The sequence below is a fragment of the Simochromis diagramma genome, unplaced genomic scaffold (genome assembly GCF_900408965.1).
Source record: "Simochromis diagramma unplaced genomic scaffold, fSimDia1.1 OVJJ01000501.1, whole genome shotgun sequence".
Classification (NCBI taxonomy): domain Eukaryota; kingdom Metazoa; phylum Chordata; class Actinopteri; order Cichliformes; family Cichlidae; genus Simochromis; species Simochromis diagramma.
Genome location: NW_024387320.1, coordinates 2,499,075 through 2,520,214, shown reverse-complemented (window position 1 = coordinate 2,520,214; position 21,140 = coordinate 2,499,075). Strand labels below are relative to the sequence as shown.

The 21,140-nt window shown below is 40.3% G+C and overlaps 3 protein-coding genes across 3 annotated transcripts in view; all 3 read right to left on the bottom strand.

The window, feature by feature from the left end:
- The window catches only part of myo16 (myosin XVI), a 104,373-nt gene extending 98,415 nt beyond the window's left edge, over positions 1-5,958 (bottom strand). The window contains exon 1 of the mRNA XM_040005452.1: positions 5,821-5,958. The gene's annotated coding sequence lies outside the window, so the exon portion shown is untranslated. The remainder of the gene's footprint in view (positions 1-5,820) is intronic.
- A 4,345-nt stretch (positions 5,959-10,303) lies between these two features.
- Positions 10,304-13,430, bottom strand: tnfsf13b (TNF superfamily member 13b). The gene is made up of 6 exons (XM_040005672.1): positions 12,793-13,430; positions 12,551-12,656; positions 11,958-12,014; positions 11,563-11,687; positions 11,135-11,285; positions 10,304-10,927 (listed from the first exon to the last, which is right to left on the bottom strand). Exons 1-6 carry the CDS (start codon positions 13,024-13,026, stop codon positions 10,815-10,817), a joined length of 786 nt encoding a protein of 261 aa, XP_039861606.1. The 5' UTR covers positions 13,027-13,430; the 3' UTR covers positions 10,304-10,814.
- A 290-nt stretch (positions 13,431-13,720) lies between these two features.
- Positions 13,721-19,315, bottom strand: abhd13 (abhydrolase domain containing 13). Its single transcript, XM_040005671.1, has 2 exons — positions 18,921-19,315; positions 13,721-17,593 (listed from the first exon to the last, which is right to left on the bottom strand). Exon 2 carries the CDS (start codon positions 17,557-17,559, stop codon positions 16,504-16,506), a length of 1,056 nt encoding a protein of 351 aa, XP_039861605.1. The 5' UTR covers positions 17,560-17,593; positions 18,921-19,315; the 3' UTR covers positions 13,721-16,503.
- Positions 19,316-21,140: the final 1,825 nt, after the last annotated feature.

Sequence of the window (21,140 nt, the reverse complement as noted above, 5' to 3'; positions counted from 1 at the left end):
TTATCACCCAGTTACGTCCCATCACTCCTAATTTAATGGTAAAGAATGAATTTAGCTATGTTGACAAAGTTAGCACCTAGCTACAAGTGATGCCATGGTATTATAAATGTTCCAGTTGCCTTACCTTAACAAAAATTAAAAAATTGTAGTCATGACCACACTTGTTTTCACTTATAAATGTAATTGTTCTGAGGTTGTGATGCTGAAAGCCCAAGGAGCTGCAAATTAAGTATTTTGGGTAAACAACATCTCAGGAAGTTTTAGAAAAATAGCAAACCTCCAATATTGTGGTTGTTCATGCAGTTAGCTAGTTAGCACTATTTCCAATGAACATTTGAAAAATCTTGAATCTAAAGTCTAAAGTAAGCAACCAATGACTAAAGCAATATAAAGATTTTTTTATGCTAATGGCATAAAAAGGCATAGCAATTTTTCTCCATCGTAGTAGTTTTAACAATGGTGCTATTATTAGCTTATGCTACATATGTCTGTAATGTAATGTAGCTTGTTAGTCTTAAATGCTGATTTGAAATTAGACCATATGACTTATCTGAAGAAAGATTTAAACAAATCCTATTTTTAATTATCCCTAATTTTAGTAATACATAAAGCGTGACTACATGATTTTAGTTTGTTTTCCAATTACTATAAAGGTCAACACCTTTGAATGCAAGCGCTGTGTGACAGATAGACTTTTCTTGCAGGGATTTGAATCCATTTCTTTTTTCATAATGAACTGCTTAAACAGGGACAAGAAAAATAAGCTGATTTAATTAATTTACTTAATTAATAGTTATCATGTGTTTCATGTGACAAGATTAGACACCCTCACAAAGCTGCAAAATGTTCCTCTAATCAGTCTCTCTGAAATGTTTTCCTTTTAATATTCCACTGTCTCAGTGATCCCTAATAATGTCAACACTTCCCTATACCAGCCTGTGCTGTTCAGTCTAAGGTTACATAGGCAATGATATGAACTTCTAACACTTAGCTTGTACTTAAAATCCTTTATTGCACTACCTATTATCACCTCCTGCCACAGATCGTGTGCGACTATGGCTTTAATTAAATTACACACTCTGTAGTCTGGTGTAAGGTCAACTGGAAAATGTAAGAGAGAGTAAGGGAGTTATAACATGGAGACAAAGTAAAAACAAAGAAGGCAGGTGGGAACGATTTAGAGGTTATTACATTTTGGATTGGTGGTTATACAAAGGGATGCAATTACAAGATCAATAAAATAAAAAATAAAAAAACACACTTTTAAAACACACACGTACTAACACAAACACTCTGGGAGTATGTGCATGTGTGATCCCGAAGCAATTTCTTCCACATTATGGTATGAGACATTGCTTTACAGAGACGTTTTCCTTCATTTCAGAGCTCTTATCTGTACCTGCAGAAATGAACAGATATTATGATAACACTAACTGGGATCTTTTATCACCCTTTCCTCCACACTTTCTCTTTACCAAACACATTATCCTTCACCTCAAATCCTCTCTCCTTCATTTCACTCCAGCTTTGCTGTAAGTGATCCTTTTTCTCAAGAATTTAGGTCACACACTCTGCTTTTTGCCTCACTTCTTTTGCCTCACTTCTGTCGATAATCCTCGATCTTTCATTCTGTGGAGAGCAGTCTAACGAGGATCTTCAGGAGATCAGCGTGATGGAAGTAGGAGTGTATTGTAGCATTGTCAAATGGGGCATCATGCCTCATTAGCTAATGCCTTAATTTGATTAAGGTTAAATGTGAGTGATGACATGTTTGAAATCAGACACACAAACATCACAGCTAGACATTATCTTTCATCTCAGCAAAAACTCCCCCCATGGCTCCTTGAATAGATCAAAGCGGCATTTTTAAAGGGAATACTTAACCAATCCTGTTCAAATCATTAGCATGGCTCTGCTGATGCACTCACACTCAGCGCTCTAATATCAGCCACTGTAGCTACAGGCAAAAGAACCTGGTAGGTAGACAATTATTTATGTGCAACGGCGGAGGGTCCACTTGTCCATACGATGGCAGAAATAGAGTAGCCACATTTTACGCACCTGCCTTCAAACAATTTTCAGACAGGCGAGCGAAACAGCTGCTTCATGAGCTGTTCTCGCAGCCTCTCTTTCCATCCTACTTGTTTCTTCCTGCTGAGAAATGCATTCATCATCCTCCCTCTGCACCATCCAAGCCATGTTACACAATCGAGCGATCTCAGCTCCCATTCTTAAATTACCTTCATAACATTAAAGTATCTGCAGGCTACTTATGTGTTGTTCTTTTCTCTCTGTGGGGGGAAAAATCCAGCAGTGTTAACTGTGGTTTTCACATAAGATAAAGCTATCCTACCCTCATCCCTTGATCAGCTGATGAAAGGTAATTCATAAATACATGTAGCAAAAGCAAGTCCTGGCAAGCCCAGACATCGACCCTGACACTGATGTCCCTTTATGACACAGTGTCCAATTATAGGAAGTGAAACAAAGTCTGCAAGGCCACCAGTCACATACCAGCAGCGTCACGCCTGTATTACTGTGAGGAAGTCTTCTATATAAAGTGAGATCACATAGAGGACAGCCTCCATCTCCTTAGGGCTTAGTCAACCTTTGTGTCAGCTGCTGCACCTGTTTAGCATTGAACCCATGCAGACTGCTTTGATGATATTGTTTCATCAGATGGGGGAAAATCTCAGACAAAAGGTTTGGATCCAATCCAAAGCTTGCTGCAGGAGTTCCTCTCCTAAAAACACGCTTTTGCTGCTGCTGATGCCACGAGTGCTTTTCACCACCTGTCATTAACTTTAGCAGCAGTTTGAAGCAGCTGTCCAATCCTATGGGTTTTACTCATAAGAATAGCAGTTTTCAGACGGTTTCATCCCATTCTCAAGCTTATTTTCCAGTTCATGCTTATGATCTATAAGATGAAGAATAAAGCACTTTTCCCCAAAAACTTTGCTTCCAATTTTTTAGGAAATTTGTGCCGAGTACCAAAAATATGAAAAATGTGATTTCTGATTGGATTTATTAGCTGCTATTATTATAGCACACCCAGATACAACCAAGGTTTCATAGCTGGAGCAAAGCTTTGGCAAGGGAGAGGGCAATAACTCTATTTCTTTTTTTAACTGTCATTAATCTGAAAATACAGGAATTTGGTGGATTTACTGTTGTTCAAACAAAAGAAACAAACAAATAATGAAATAATTATCATAGATCAGGAATCTTTTCAATCCTGATAATGTTAGTAAACAGTCCTTTTCTTTACAACATACTCCTAATATTGCACAATTCCATCTCAACTCATAATTCAAATAAATAGCACAGTTGCTCTGGATTACAGCTGGCAGCAGTCCAATTTAATCCATGGCATTCCCAGATGAACCCCCTCTACCCCCTCTTTTGTCTGCCCAGTCAGCCTTCTGTCCTCTGACCTCAGGCGCATGAAATTCATCTATCTACTCAATGTCTGTGAAGATATGATTTTTTTTTTGTTTGTTTGTTTTTCAAAAGGAGGCTTGGAGGCTTTCTGTCAGAGTAACGCCAAGGAATTTCAGTGAGCGTGATAACCGCACAGTTCCGAACTATGAAGATATCAGCTGGTGGACAGGCACAAAAAATATAGACAAAGATGTTTAATCATCCCATCTCACAGTTGGAGGTGTTGAAAGACAGAGTTTCACTCATCCATCCATCCATCCATCCATCCTTCCATCCATCTATCCATCCATCCCTTCTCACTTATCCAGTTCAAGGGTCAAATTTGTGCTGGAGCCTACGCCAGCTGTTACAGGACAAGAGGCCAAGCAGACCCTAAACAGATCGCCAGTCTGTTGCAGGGCTAACATGGAAAGACAAACAACCATTCAAGCTCCCAATCAGGCTTTGGTCAACCTAACCCCATGCATGTCTTTGGACTGTGGGAGGAAGTCGGGGTACATGGAGAGAATCCGTGCAGACTCAGAGGGAACAGTTGTTGTCAGTTCCACACAAAAAGGCCCCACCTCCTTGGTGGAGTCAAACTCAGGGCCTTCGTGCTGTGATGAAATAGTGAGACTCTCTAGTTCTGAATTCATTTATTAGATGAAGGAAAAAGATATCTAAGTGGTGGCATCATCTTCCACCTTTACCTTTCTCCATTTTATATAACGTTGACTTTCAGAACCAGACACTCTCTCCTACAGCTCTCTTGAAAGGCGGTTCGCCCCTTAATCATACAAAAAAGGTGTCATTTAAATCTTGTCAAAGCCATGGGGCTTCAGCATTGCAACACAGCCGGTGGGCTACTTTACATGAGTGAAACAGTTGGTGGTTTGTATATTCTTTGAGCACCACTGGAGTTCTGATAGCAGCAAATCCATCAAAAACCTTGCTTGCAGCAAAAGGTCTTTGCTCAGCCACCACCCTCTCCTGCTCTTCATCATCATCCTCCTCGAGCTCATAAATCAACCTATAATTATCAGGGAGGGTGGTGACTAAGTCTTGAGACCATGTGGCTCAACAGCTGACCACAGGACAGGCAACTGGGCGCCCTTGTGCGGATTACACAGCATTTAGTAATGCTCCACAGAGAAAAGAAAAGAAGCAGCAAAAAAAAGAGAGTCTGGAATATAACTGCTGGAAAAATGGTACTGTTAAAGTAACGTGGTGGAGACAGTCTTTTGAGTTTAAAGAGAATGATACCTCTGATACTGCCAGACAGAGAGGCCCACAGTCTGGCTGAGCAACAGGACAGATGGGAATAGCACACAGACACAGATACAGCTTGTTGAAAGGGACGCTGTGACTAAAACAAGTGGACCTCCTTGTACATCACGAGTGATTTTTTTACACTGTGTTTATTAGTACCAGCTCTGAATCATATCATCCCAAGGGTTTAACACCAACAAGTTTAACCCGCATGCACTCAGTCTTTTCTCTCTCTCTCTCTCTCTCTCTCTCTCTCTCTCTCTCTCTCTCACACACACACACACACACACACACACACACACATGCACACTGGGGTGTGTAGACTCTCAGTCTGAATAAGACCATCTGTGAGCTCCAGAGAAACAAAAGCAGTTTTTTTATTCTACACAGCCAGAGTCATCATCTTGTCGGATACTGAGCTATCTTATGTCACACCAAGAAAAGGCTTTACACTCCGTAAAATCTATTCACCACCCATTGTCACCCCTATTTTTCCTGGCTCTCCAGTCCTCTATAGTATACTTCTTTTTTCTTTCCTGATTTTTTTCCTCACTTTCTGTAAATATTTACACATAGGTTCTGATTGTACACATCATACAACCTCATAGAGCTTAGGTGAAAGTCGCCCAAGGTCATCTGAAACTGGGGCAATCCCCAGTTGACATTCAGTACCCTAAAGGTTTTTTGGAGGGCTGCGTGTTTGTGTTTGCAGCTGACAAGCCAACAAACCTGTTTCCCTTTTTCTGCTCTGCCAGTTAGCACACATGGAACATCTCCAGGCAAACAACAGCATACAAGAGGGACAAAAAAAATGAATAGAAACAAAGGCCGATCTACAGACAGCAAACAAAGGCAATACCTACAAGCAAAAAGAAACTCAAAATATGTATAAACATCTAAGTCAAATCAAACTATAGCAGGCATTTTATCCTTTGTAGATTACTTGTACGCTTAGGAAATTCCATTCATGCAAAGGGAAAATTATTCACAATCATAGTTTTGATTCATCCAAATATTTGCTGGTGACCCAACAGTATGCCATCGGGCCTTATGTGACCGACCGAGACAGAGGAGCTCTGAAGTCACTAAACAACACAACACACGAAAAGCATTAGACATTATGCGCTGTACCTCAGTGTAGCTTCTCCCTGTGGTTCTGTGCAGATAGCAAATAAAATCCAGAGACAATTTGGTCTCAGCTGCAGAGATCTGAAACACTCAGCGAGAGAAAGCCAGAGAGAACTCAACTCCCATCTCTCTCTACATCTACACCAATAGGCTAAAATCCTCCACTCACATCCCATCTGAGAGAGAGAGAGGGGGAGAGAGAGTTAAAAGGAGAGCGGGTGAGGTGGGGGGGAGTGCTTGCTTGGGTGAATATAGGGGAAAAACTGAAAGGGAGAGTGAGCATAAGTCAGGGAGAGAGAGTGAAAGGGAGAGATTTATGAGTTTGGTTTTGTGTAAGAGAGGGAAAACAGAAAGAGAGGAAGACAGGAGTTTAAATCTCTAATTACAACTGCTTATCACAAGCCCATGAGCAGATGGTAGGAATGGGTGACAGTGGACTTTGTACACACTACTCCGTTACGCCCGTCTTTTGCTTGTGCATGTGTATGTATGTGTGTGTGTTTGCATGCCAAAAAGGAACGTAAGCACATATGCCGAACAATGAGGACAGCTCGTAAATAGTATGTGCCTTCTCACCTAACGTCGCCTTTTTCTCACAGGGTATCAGTGCCTGTTGCTCTTCCTCATCAGCATGAGAATGAGTACTAGAATGAATCTCCACACGCATCGGATGGATTTCATGAAATACATACTTGTGTTCTATTTTTCTATCATCAGGTCAAAATTTCAGTATTTCTCCAGGACTTTGGTTAATAAACAAGAACAAACAATACTGAGCGGTCTGCGGTGCAAATTAGAAAATGATCTCACGCTGAATCACTAACCAAGATGGTGAAAATATTTAACATTGTGCCTGCTACTGAAAATCAATCACAACAAAATAAAAGTACTTGCAACTATTGGCAGACTCAAAAACATGTACACCGTATAATACCAAGAATTGGTGAAATAAAGCCAAGCCACCAGAAGCCACGAGAAAGTGAGGGAACCAAAAAAGTGTAAAAATAAATAAATAAATGACTAATTGTAAAGTCAGTTATTCTCTTATATCAACTGTTGAACTGATGGTACATTCAGGTAAAATTAGCAAATATTTTTTATTTACAGTATAGCCCGGGTTTGGAACAGTGAAGAAGATGGAGAAAGAAGGAAAGAGAGAGGGGGATGCAGCAGAGTTGTGGCAAGCCATAATCTTTCTCCCCCTTTCTCATCATCCATCTGATGTGCTTTGCTCTCTTCTGCAATAAGCTCATGTCCCTGAGAAAAATGCCTGGAAAAATAAAAGATTCAATAGGAAGAGCTTGAACAGAGACAACTTTCAAATCTGCTCAAACTTGCCTTCTACCCATGCAGATTGCTGTTTTGTGATGGTTTGATTTTTCGGCAGGAATATATGAATTATAGATCAGCTTATATTTGCAGATCTCATGTGGACAGGGGAGAGAGGGAAAGCGTTTTTAAACCCAATCACATGTTTGCAATGTTAAAAACAGATAAACCTCTTATTCGGCTTGGTCAGTCACGTTTTTCAAATCAGAAACAATTGACATCTAGCTGAATCCAAAAAACCCCCAAACTATATTGAATGGCGAGCACAGAACATAGTGTTTAGGATGTAGAGTAACGGATGGTGCAATCCTGTTTGTTGATAAACCAAATCCTCACTTAGAAGAGAAATCCATGCACTGCCTCTGCCAGTTCAGCTGGAGGGCTCTGGATCAGCCTGATTACTCTGGGCTGACAGCAGCAGATCGAAGTAATCTCCAAATTCTACATAAGTATGTACACGAAACAAACATATAGCACATTTAGCTGCTGTGAGCTAATATGAGCAGTGCACATTTCATTAGTATTTGTGGGAGGGCAACAGATCTACATATGTACACAGTGAGAGTCAATGCTCTGCAAAAGTGAATGTCTGTCTGCAAACTCTGATGCCTGTGCAAGCATGTTAGTGAAACGAGGCATGCTCGGTTTTATAATCAGGATTCAGGGATCACCTTTACTCCCTGTCATCTGTCTCACCTGTCCCAAAGGTACCAAACAGGGAGAGAGAGAGAAGGAAAGCAAGGGAAGTACAGATGGGAACAAAGAGATAGTGAAACCCACAAGGGATAGAGTTGGAGAAATGAGAAAATAAATGAATTGAAACTGAAGATTTCTTGGAATTTACCCACTGTTAGTATAACAGCGCTCCTTTAAGTAATCTTACTTCTCTGTCAGAGTAGATAATGTGCCTTGTGTAGCTGTTGAATAAAACAGAACAGGTAAAAAGGTCATTTGTAGAGCTGTTTTTCATCTTTATTTCTTTAAGAAGCTCTTTAAAATATGATTTTACAGACGTTTCGAAATATCTGCTTTGTGCGTCTTTGATATTTTAAACACTGTATACACGCACCGTGAGTGCACGGGTGTGTGAACTACACACAGTGCCAGCATGAGCGCACAGCAGGTCTCATTTCCTCATTCTCCGGTCAGACACTGGTTTCTCTTTTGAGAGCGGAGCCCAAAATGACATCAGTTTCCGCCAAGACACAATTCGTCACCATGGCACCGCACGAAGACATTTTTGACCCAGAGGGAGGAGCATCATGCTTGACACATTTATAGCAGAGGTCTTTGCTCCACTCTTCCCTCTTCTCTAACTCCCCCCCCCCCCCCCCCTCTTTTTCTCAATTGATGTTTGCCCAGCCGCCCGCTCTGTTTACCGCATCATCAAAGAGCTTCTCTGACTTCAATGGCTCCGGTTCTCTGACCTGACCCACTCTCCTTGTGCATTTCAACTTCAAGGTCTCTCTTCCATGTACTCTTGCACTGATACATATTTGGGATCTTTGAGTGAATTTAACATCCAGCTTCTCAAGACTTCTATTTTAGACTTCTTCCCTCCCCCACTTTTGATTTCAGTGCTTGTCAAACGGACTCCGAGGGCAGAATGCCTGTTGAAGAAGTGACCACCCACTGGGCTTTGTCTTACTCTTTGCCACAACTGACAGATGGCCAGTTTACATAGAAAGAATATCGCAGATAAAGAGAAATCCAAAATACTAAAAAAAATCAACCTCTACAGTTTGAAGATTCATATTTCATTTTAACTGCCATTATGTCAGGAATCTTCTACCTGATGCAGGCCCTTTATTTGAGGCAGCTCTGGCTGAGGAGGTAGAGCGGGTCGGGTCGATTGTTCAGTCCCTGGCTACTCTAGTCTGCATGTCAACACATTAGCATTCACACAATCACATTCAAATGCATCTGTGTGAGTATTTGTGTAATGCTGGACAAGGTGCTTACGTATGTATGACTGAATGAGGCTTGTCGTAAAAGGCACTATATGAATACCTGTCCATTTACCATTTATGGTATTGGCAAAACACATAAAATAAACATGAATAATAATTTAGTCATTAAAAATATTAACTGTATTTAATAAATAGCAAAGTATTAAAGAGAAGTATGAAGATGAGAAAATAAAATGTCCTGCAGTGGATACATCTGCGGTGCTTCCCAGGGTTCCCTGGTAACCATACATCCTGAAACCCAGGAAGCTGAACTGTTTGCCTGCTCCGCTCAGCAACCGATGTAAACAGTGGTGTGTGTCTTGTCTAAAATCAACAGTTTAAATAGTTTACTTAAACTGGGCTTACCATTAAATAGTTGTGGAACAAAAACATTTTTTTGACTCACTGTTTTCATACGGGTTTCCTGGCAGCCAGATAGAAGCCAGATTATCCTGTTAATGAATTGTGTTTTGAATACAAGGAAATTGTGGGAAATACTTGAGCTATGTGTTATAATTTTATAACATATCATGTCATGGCAAAGTCATTTTAAGTTGTGTGGCGTTTTGCTTAACATTTTCCTTTCCCATGTACAAATCTGTGTTTTCCTGATATGTTATATCGCACGAAAAACTCATGTAAGAGAAAACCTTTTTTGTGACTAATTGTTTATTTTTTACCTTTGATATGACAATTATAATACAAAACCACTGACAGTCAGTAAAGATTCAAACTAAACAATCCCTCTGATCCTACACAGTATGTAAAGTACTGATAATACTGCATGATTTATGGCATAAAAAATTCACATAATGTACTGTAATTAAAACTGTTTGCTGCGAATGTATTAATATTGTCCAGAATATATAAGAACACACTCTCGGGTATAACGTTCACTCCATCTCTAGCTTATACAAAATCTAGACTGAAGAATACACTGAAAAAGTGTCACTATTTTCTCCTGGGCTTTCATGCATTCGTGCATGGCAAATTCATTGATCAGTTCCTTTGAAAATGAAGACATCATCTGCCTAGAGTTTTGCCTCAGGCTAAAAATAGGGTATTGCTGCTCTTGATCAACCTTATTTCTCTCTTTGCTTTTGTTCTGACACACACACACACACACACACACACACACACACACACACACACACACACAACTCTTTCCTTCTTGTGGTTATTGATGGAACATCAGCCTCCACTCAGAATGTCTTGTGCAAGAATTGTCACTTTATTGGATCTGAATATTCATATCAAGTGAGTAATGCTGGCTTATGTCTTTATATCTGGACTAATAAAGCATATAAGAAGAACCATCTGAGTTATGCAGTAATGTGGCTGCTGCTAAATGAAAGATTATGTGATTAATATTTGGTCCTTGCCACGTGTGCGACTATCTGAAGAAAGCTTACTTGAGTCTAACAGTTTCTTACAATGTATATATGTATGGCACAAATGAATATAATGCATGAACATAATAAAAAGGACAGACCTTAACCCTTAACCCTCTGTCTCTCTTGTGTCTGCTCAGGCTTAACAAGCTAGAAGTTGCACAGTACATCATTCAGCCAGTGGTGAAATGGCTGCTTCCTGTGTTTTTGTCACAACACCAAGTCAGTCAAGGTCACCAAGAAATGTAGTATGTTGCTGCCATTCCCCCATCTCTGGCACTTCATGGCTTTAACGTCTCCCCTTGGGTCCGATGTGAGGTGGCACAGTTTAAGCCAGTTTGAGAGCACCCAGAAAGGTGGAATCTCCACTCAGGGACACGTCTGCTGTGGCCCGGGGGATCAGAAGCTCCAAGTAGTCGCCAGCCTCCAGTTTCACAATACCTGAGGGATGTAAATGTCTGCATCAGACCTTGAATTGGTATTTTCCATTACTACGCACTCCTTAAACTGAAGCACCAACATGCATACACAAACACACAAACAAATGCTTGACAGCTTGACAAAAGAGGAAGTGGGTTGATTAACCTCCACAAGAACTGTTGTTTAAAGGAAGAACATATCTGGGCAAATACAATAACACAGATTCACCTCCTGTGTAGCAGGTGTTGAACGATTGGACAGGGTTCATGTTTTGGATGCAGCGGAACAGGGACACATACTGAGGCTCGTTTCCAACAACGTTTGTCTTCCACCGGAACACCACGTGACCCATTGCAAAGGTGTTGTCCCTGTAGAAGACCTGTGCACATCAGAACCACCAGGTTAAAACCACGGGGTGTGGTGGGGGCATTGGTGCTACAGCACCGCCTAATTTATTATGCGCGCATAATTTATATATTCTCTTCTTTATCTGACCTTTGTTCAAGGTCTCTCAACCAGCTGCATGTTTAGATTGAGCACACCCTTTTTTCTGCACCGTTTGTAAGGGGGAAAATAATATCTGATGATTTGGAAACGGACTGGCAGCACCCCCCTGTGGCAAAATCATGGAATGACAATTTCAAAAAAGGACATACCTGACTGTACACATAATAGAAGCCCTCCTCTCGGACTAAAATGCGGTCACCTTCGGCCTCCAGGGCAGTGCCTCTCTTTAACCCAGGCTGCCAAGGGATGCCTGTGTACGTATCTCTTAAAATTTCTAAACCAAAACATAACATCATTATGGAAAATGCCCCACAGCACATAAAGATACATCTTTTGTAACAGTCACCATATTTGTGAGTCACTTAGTTACTGTAGACCTCATACAGCTTAAGTCTAAATTCTGACTTTGTAACAATGGCTCTGATTAGTTTGCAAAGACCAAAAGATCTCAATATGAAACAAGAGGTAAATACAAACAAGAGGTAAGTTAAATAAACAGACAAATCAAAACGAAATGTCACAGTTATGGTCTAACATCTTGTACCTTTCACGTAGTTTTTTCTGCTGTCGTTTGCCAGCATCTGCAGGAAAGACTGAGAAACTGCGAGCAAACACAAGAGGAAACTATTTTTAAAAGCTGTTTCTTTTTTGTCTCAACAAAGCTTGTTCCTTAACCGTTACTCTTGTTCGTTCTTATCCATCATTTTTTTTCTCTCCCATTTTTGGGCAAAAGTGCATCATCGGTGCCCAACAGCTCAATAAATTTGGCCTTATACTATGCACATTAATCAACTAACAGCAATATCTGACCACATGAGATTTTTTGGGATTGTTAAGAAAACGTGGTCATTGGTATGTTAAAGTAAACAGTGTGTCTGGGGAACTTAGTGTGGCGGGATTTAACACCCTCCGCCCACCAAAAAAGAAAGAAAGAAAGAAACCTCTATGCACAATTAAACACGGGTTAACAATGGTACAGAAAATTATACACTACGCATAGTACCAGTAATAAAAGTGTGTGTTATTTTTCTTTTTTCTAATCAGGCAACAGAGTTGAAAAAACAAAACGTACATTTTTGCAAATATCTCATGCGTGAACAATAACTGTAGGTCTCAAGTGCACCCTCTATGTCTTACTTAACACTTCTGCTCCAGACACCGTTCTCCTTCGTCGTGTTTGGATGAAGGCAGGTGGACACTCGGGCTGACGAGCAACATCTTTGATGTTGTTTGGAATCTCCACCTGCACAGACATGATATAGCTCTTAGAAAAACAGTAACTGCAATTAAAATACAATATTTTGCACATCTTCGTAATCTTGTGCAGGTGGGGTGCTTGCTGTCGTTCCCATGTGGGGGGTGGACTAGTGTTCTCTCACCTGCAATCTGTCTGCGCTGGGTTGTCCCTCTTCTCTCCCACAAGAGACATCTGATTGAAGTTGCTCTATTTCAGCTCTGAGAGCTACCAGCTGGTACAGAGACAAAGCTGAAAGAAAAGATGAGCTGAGAGCGGCCAGCATCAACAGGAAAACTGGCCAGGACAGCATTCTTTCACTATCCCCTTGTCCAGAGCCAGGCTTAAGACCTGCCAAAACTGCCATTGCAGGACCCATACAATCTCCAGAGCGAGCTCACACTTGCCACATGACCAGTTTCACGCCTGAACTATCCTCTCCCTCTCTTCTTACTGTATTTGGAATGGCGGATGTTTGCTTTTGTTATCAAATGTTCTCTAGAATCTCCAGTAGTACCGTAACTCCCGTCTGCAAGCAAGATTGATTTCCTTAACTCTCACTTTTGTCCTTAAGAAGCCAGATCCAGTGCAGTCTGAGGGACTACGCAGGATAAATACTTTACAAAAAAAATGGTAAAGAGCTTCCCCTCTATTGTTCCGCTAAGCTAACCACACTCAGCTTCCTGCCTGACCAGAAGCCTTGACAAATCTCTCTCTCACTCCTCGGTTTTCACATCACAAAACACACGTCTTCTTCCACACAATAAAAATTGACACTCGAGTGGGCACAAGAGTGGAACCTGGCAGCAAAATGGAAAACAGCCAAGGTGCGAAACAGGTAAAGTGATTTAAGACTGAGAAGTGAAAATAATACCGTATAATGCCACCGTTATTTCAGAATTAGATGCACACTAAAATAAGGAAGTGAATAAATTCATCTGTGAACAGCAACACAAGATGGCAAAACATACAAAACTGTTATTCTCAGAAGTGTGAAGTTTCTTGTTTTAGCACCCTGAATAACAAAGCACACACACACGCAGACACACACAAACTCCAACTCAAACCACAAAAAAGATTTTAATGTATCAATTTATTGCATGTTACAGTACAGAAAATAGAAAGTGAAAATGTGTGCTTACAAAAGAAGTTGTCGACATTGTTTAAAAATCGTAAAGAAACAACTGGAAAATGGAAAAAATTGCTCAAACTGACCGCCCTGTACTCAGAAGTCAAAAGATGACTCATTCAGATGTTTATCTGTAGTAATAAATCATCAGTTTTTCTTCAGAGTATACAGAAGCGGAGCGGTTGTGGCAGATATACACAAAGTATGTCAAGACTGTGCATGTTCATTTCCACACAAATTTGCCAAGACTCGATGTTATTACATGCCAGCTTTAAAATGCAACGTACCAATTCTGAGTTATGGCAACATTTTCGCCAGCATTTCTTCCGAATAGATTCACATAAAGAAAAAAAAAAAAAAAAGTCCCAGAGTGCACTGTCGCATCCGATCGGCCAATGATTTTCTATAAAAACTTAAAAGACATTCAATTTTATTTGTTTTCATCCACAGGGTGTTAGACTGTAAAAGCACAATTGGCTAGGATGAAGACTCAATATCCCATTTATTATTAAATTTGCTTCCTGCCAGGCTACAAAATGGTAAATCAAGTGAATGACAACAAGTTCCGCAATCTTCTCTCGAATGATGGGATGGTGCAATTCTAAGTCACAGCAGAAGTGTAAAACAAAGCTAGTGGAGCCAAAAGAGTGTATATTCACATGGTTGTATGCACAATGTGCATTAACTCAGCATATGGATTTGACATAATACAAAAATGTCCCAAAATGTTCAGTGCCGCCAGTAAAATAAGTCAAAGAAAAAGGAAGAAAAGACCAGCAATATACGATTTCTATAAAGCATGTTCACTTAAGACCACCATTTACATTCATAGTAGGATTTCGATCATTTGTCAAGTTACAGTGATGCACAAATTTGGTCTTCTGGCATTGTCAGATTTTGTTTAGCATACGTCTCAAACAGTATTAAATATGGCTAAGGAGATCTGTTGAGTTTGTTCAAATGGCTTTGATACCACTGCACTGCCGCGTGCTGCATTTAGAAAGCAAGAGCTGATAATAGCGTTTTAATTGTCGAGCTCCGCTCCATCCCATGGAAGACATGCAGGAAAGGTTAATTAGCTCATTAAAAGCCCTCCAAGTGAGTAAAGCCGTTTTGCAAATAAGCATGGGGTGACAGAATCTTCCAATTAACAATTACAATGCTGATGATAAAAGCTAAGAAAAAAGCTTACACCTCATTCATAAATACACCTCTTCTTTAAAAAACAGTTTCTGTGTTTTGGGGTTTTTTTGCTCCCTAAAGTGATTTCAATTCAGTATTCAAATGGCCATATGCTGTACAGTAAATTTTTAGGTACCATCTTTCTTGGTAATCATTCGTCATGTCTGTAATGCCTCCCAGAAATCTCACATGGTGTGACTAAAGGGTGAGAGGTATAGGGCAAGTTCACATTCCTCAGTCTTTGTTAAAAAATAATTCTTAGAATTTCATTAATCTTCAAAAGTTAATTCCCGCCCTCAAAATCCCCCTATTAGAATTTGCTGGACTGCAGTTTCTTGTTGATTTGCATTATTAACTTTGGGAAATTACACACTAAATTTCTCTTGCTTAGACTACTGAGGACTCATTATAATATCTGCAAATCTTCTGAATACTTTTTTGCACAAAATGAGAACTATGTAATTTTTCCCTATTGTGTTCCAGCGGTCAGCAGGGGCAAGACCATTACACCAACCAATGACTCCTTCGGTGCACAGATATATAACACACTAATGTAACTTGCTGTAAAAGGTTCTTACCATAAACTATAGAAGCCAATGTTGCATAATAACCCCTAAAGCCCAATTAAAAAACAAAGACCTTTTCTTGTGTGCGCATTGCATTTTAACCAGGGAGAACAGCTTGTAGATTATCTTAATCACAATGAAACAGAAGCAGCTAGACAGGAAATAAGAGGTCCATAAGTTATTTTTGACAGGCAGAAGTATCAAACATGTCATTTCATCTTCCTGACCCCTTCATCTCAGCAAACACTTGTGGCTGAATATAATTATTCAACAGGAAGCTTTCTGCTACTTTTAAAAGTAAAGTTCAAAGGGTGTATGTGTATAGACAGTAATCACAACAATATCCTTCTATGCCAATCTGTTGCACATACATCAGATTAACGCTTAAAGAGGGAGAGGAAAAAAGTACACTGCTCAAAGTATTGCTCAGAAGATGTTAGCTCATATAATTAAACACTTGGGTAAGTTTAAAAAGAAAAGTGCAATTTAGAAAATTAAATATATTTACACTGAAGGCCTAGACTGCATTATCAGGCCTAGCTCAGTTTATCAGATGAACTGAAATTTTAACTGCAGTAACAATCAGTTTTCACTGAAACACCATAGGCCCCTATATGGACGCAGTAACAAGAGAAACTGTTTCACTGACTTTAATTCATTCGAGCAGACTTACTAGAGCAAAGTCTTCTGTGTTGTGACATGTATGATCTGGCTTCATTCGTTAAAAAACGTCAAAAATACATGCATACATATCTGCAAACAAACTCAGGAGGACATTCTTACCCTCTCTTAGAACCTTGAAACAGTGAAAATATTTTGACATGTTAAATTTACAGAAAGGTAAAAAGAGTGAAATAAAATAAAACCCCACACAAAAGGATTAAAAAAATGTACATTCTTCCCAAGAATCAGTGAAGCTTTCCCAATCAGTCCACTCAAGCCCATGAACAGTCAGTCCCTGACTTTTTTTTTTTCTTTTTTAGATAATGGTGACGCTAGCTGAAGGCTGAGCGCTCTCCTCGTGGGCATGGCTCTTCAGCAGGTCTTTAATGAACTGCTCCAAAGCAGCAAAATAGCCCTGACACTGCCACGTGTCGTTGTGCGTGCCCTCTGGAAAGATAGCCAGGCGCTTAGTCCGTGCAGGAGACAGCTCGTACAGTTGTTTCATCATAACTGGTGGGATGAGCTGATCAGACAGACCAGACACAAACAGCGAAGGCATGCGGCACAGCGCCACCTGTCTATAGGACAGGAACTTATTCCTATAGCACCACAAGGGGAGCAGGCGCATGGGCAAGAAGGAGAAGAGCGTTGCTGCCATATGGGGGATGCTGAGGAAGGTGTTTTCAACAATAATGGCTGCTACTCTATGAGGGTTGACTGATGCCAATCGAACAGCCACGGCACCTCCTAGTGAGCGACCAAAGAGTACCACCTTTGTTTTGTCTAGATCAGGGCGGGTCATGACATAGTCCAACGTGGCCTCGGCATCAAGGTAGAGCCCATCCTCGCTGGGCTCACCCTCACTTTTTCCATAACCACGGTAGTCCACCAGCACCACGTTAGCTTTCAGATTGACCAACATTAACAGGGCGTTTGGCACCCTGTGACCAATATTACCTGCATTACCATGGAAATAAAGGATCGTAGGGGGAGCAGAAGAAGTGGGGCAGCTTTGATTTGCAGCAGTGACTCCAGGAGATGTGTCCCCTCCTGTGTAACGAAGCAGGATGAGGTTGAGCTTGACACCGTCCTTAGTACGAATATACACATTCTCATGTGGGATTCCTGTTGGCATGGGAACATAAAGGCGAGAGGAGGAAGGCTGGTCAGGAAAATAGAGGAGAACATCCTGAAATTTGTAGAGGATGCCTGCCACAGATGCTAAGATGAGAGCGAGGAGAAAAAATCCTCCATATAGATGGAAGGTGAGGATAAGGGCCAAAAGGGAGACACGACAGGCACCCCAGGACCAGGACACCAGAGTGAGGGTGCAACGCTCCATTGCCCCCCACAACCTCCACGGCTTCTCCATGGCTACACAAGAGCTGAATCACAGGCCACACACTCTGCAACAAACCAATAAAAACCAAACAAAAACATTAATGAAACAACCAAAAAACACAGGGAACCAAAGATGATTTGGCAGGTAATTGCATCAAATACAGAAGTTCTTGCATCAAATACAGAAGTTCTTGTATCAGTATATAATCATGCACAATATCCATAACAGTTATCAGCCTACTTCATAAAAAAAATACTGATGCACAACTGAACATACTGCTCATGTACCAATACTGGGAAGTAATGAAGACTATGTTATCCCACCTAATAAAAGAATTAAACACCAGTTAGTGTTCATTAAATTATTGTAGGCATTCATGAGGCGTTGTTCAAAAACCTATTCTGTACAAAACATTTTTTTGAAATCAGACAATCAATTAAATTAAGCATTAAAAGGGTTACAAATAAAAAAGGACACGTGACAACAGCAACCATATATTCCGATATTTTAATCAACATTGTGTGTCTCATGCACAAGGCTAAAATATGTATTAACTACAGTCTTTAGCTTTAGAAATAATGAAGCACAAAACATGATGAAAATACATTTTATCACAATTTTATTTCACTATCATAAGTCAAAGCTTGTGCCATTTGGTTAGTTGACATGGAAGGACCCCTATGTATTCTGTCTAAAAACATTCATATACTTAAACCAGGACTGTATCATTTTTATAATAACAGTAATAGTAAAACATCACTGGATAATGTGTTTGACTGCAGTGGGTCTGTTTTCCGCCTCCTGCTATATCAGCAACCTATAGGAGGAATCAGGTGTGCTCAGCCAACCGAAAGGTGATGGGAACCAAACCCTGGTGAATATACTGGCTTATCAGGTGGCGGTAAGATGTGTGCACTGCTGAGGTTAGTACGGGAAATTAAGGTAATGTATGCTGAAAAGATGAAGATGGAAATCTTACGAAGGGAAAAAAATGTCTCGACCCCACCCACAAGGAAAAGCGTTGACAGCTGCTGTCAGCCTGGTGAAAAGCTCATACGACTGGTGTTAGCAGGGCTTTGGCAGTTGGTATCTAATTTAACTGATCGTCGATCGTTAAGAGCAGCCAGTCATCACTCAGTATTTTTTTGGCCTGTCAAAAGAAGCTGTCAAATCAGTCACGACTGACACACCATGCTTTGAATTTGCTGGCTATACAAACGAGTTTAACCCCATTAAATGACCACTCGCTGCAGCCGAGTTAGATGAGTAACTGAAATGCTAACTACTAAGCTGTCCTTACCTTGCTAGTGCTGTTAGCAGTCTTATATGTAGCTTTTTAAGTTAGCCACCTAGCTAACTCGTCAATGTTAGCTACGGAGCCATCTACTTACCCTTCTCTCATTTTCAGCGTCTCAGCTCCACGAAATTTTAGTAAAACACTAACGCACAGGCAACACAGCCACTGTCATTCAACTCTGTATCTACTAACAAGATTATAGTTACAGCAGCAAGGTGAATGACAGGCTGTCAGCGACAACACCGGTGACACTAGCTGCACAGCTGGTTAGCATTACTGGTGTAACCTTTTTCAGTTCCGTGTAGAGCTTAGAATAAGAAAATGGGTTCCTGTAAAGCTGCAGTCCTCGCACATCAATATAAACTGCGTTTCAGCGTGACAAAGCACTAAAGTATTTCAAGTGCTAATTTAAGCATCGATCAGGTGATACTTAAAGCGTGTAATGTATGGCACGCCGCCGTAGTAAGGACGTGCAGAATATTAAATACGATGTATTGGCCGAGCTCACGCCTCTGCGTGTGCTATTTAATTTTCACCCACCAGGTGTTGCTATTAGATAGAATATACAGCATTCCAGGGCCTAAAAGCAAACTGATTAAAAAATAAGGATGCTTTGCGAGCACATTCAATGACCGATGCAGCGTTGTTACTTGTTTACTTTATTTACATTTTTAATTTTTGTTTTTATTATTATTATTATGATTACTACTACTACTAATAGTAATAAAAACGAAGTCAGAAGTGACAGAGAATAAAGTCATGTATTAGAATAGTGAAATAGTTGTAAGGTATGTGGTAGGAGTTAGAGTTGAGTTCAGGGTGGGGGATGGGACATCAGAGCCTGTTCTTGTTTGCCATGGTATTTACAGGTCGACAGATGAGGACAGGCAGGAGTCTCTGTGGACTATGATGTTTGCTGATGACACTGTGATCAGTAATGAGAGTAGGAAACGTCTGGAAGATTACTTGGAGAAGTGGAGGTATCTTTTGAAGAGAAGATTAATGAAAGTCAGTAGAATCAAGTCAGAATACTTGTGTGTGAATAAGAGGAGATCGCGTAATAGTGATGTTGCAGGGACTAGTGAGGGTGAACAAGTTCAGATGCCTGGGTTCAACCATCCAAAGCAACATACAGTGCACAAGAGCAGTGAAGAAGAGAATCTAGGCAGGGTAGAGCTGACCGAGACCATTGCTTGGGGTGATTTGTGTCAGAAGAATAACAGCAAGAGTCAGAGGGAAGGTTTACAAGATGGTAGTGAGGCCTGCTATGATATATAATTTGAAGAAAGGAGACAGAGATGCTAAGGTTTTCATTGTTAGCAGTTAGGGATAGATGAGATGGAGGCAGATGATCCACTGTGATGACCACTAAAGGGAGCAGACAGAAAGAAAAGAAGAAGAAAGAAAAACGATTACTATTGACTGACTTGTTAGATTGATATAAAATAACCTCATATGCACAAAATGGCAGAGTATTGTGACTTGCTTTTCATTAATGACACAAAACTATTGCAGGAAATTATAATTTCTATGCATATTTTAGACAGTGATATAGGCTATCCACTAACAAGTTACATTCTTTTAAAACATGATCTCAAAGTTACAGATGGTTTTAATCTATTCAGTTCCCAAGAATGAGTCTCTTATAACTTGAAAATGTATGAGAGCCTACTGCTGTGATCTCAACAGCAGACTATAAAGAACAGTTTTTATGTGTTGGTGGAGTCAAAACTGACACATCTCAAAGCTTCGAAAAATGGGTCACTTGTAGGTGTGAGAAACATAACACTGCTGTGGCTGCTGAAGGGACTGTCCTTGAAAAAAAATCCCTCAAAGAAAGAACAGCTCAACCTTGCTGCCTTAAGCTGCTTTTTTTTTAGTTAAAGCCAACAAAACAACAAAAGTTAAAATAACTGAGAATTTGACTTGGACCTGGGTGATGTTGCATGTCGTACGTGCTTGTGACTTTCAAATTTCATGGCGATCTATAAAACTAATTAGAAAATACAAACACAGTGGAAGTTGTGCTGCAAAGGGGTTTCTAATTTTAATAGTATATGTTAATATTTCCATTCTGAGTTGCCCATTGGTATTGATTCGTTGGTGATACTCAGTGTGACCTTGGAGGAGACAGATTATGTGCAGACCAGCACAGCTGTTGGCTGTTCACCTCTCTCCTTGGGGTTCGCTGATTTGATTCCGTGTTGTTCGAGTCAGCAGCGGCTTCATAAGCTATGCAAATCTTCTCATAAAAGAATACACCAAAAATACAGCCAGCACATGAAAGCTCATTGTCGATTACAGTGTATTAATT

Coding starts and splice junctions, on each gene's coding strand:
- tnfsf13b (XM_040005672.1), bottom strand. CDS start 13,026: ATGGGTCCTGCAATGGCAGTTTTGGCAGGTCTTAAGCCTGGCTCTGGA. Junction 12,015..12,550: donor GTCTGGAGCAGAAGTGTTAA/GTAAGACATAGA, acceptor GTTTGCTCGCAG/TTTCTCAGTCTTTCCTGCAG. Junction 11,688..11,957: donor CAGAAAAAACTACGTGAAAG/GTACAAGATGTT, acceptor GTTTTGGTTTAG/AAATTTTAAGAGATACGTAC.
- abhd13 (XM_040005671.1), bottom strand. CDS start 17,559: ATGGAGAAGCCGTGGAGGTTGTGGGGGGCAATGGAGCGTTGCACCCTC.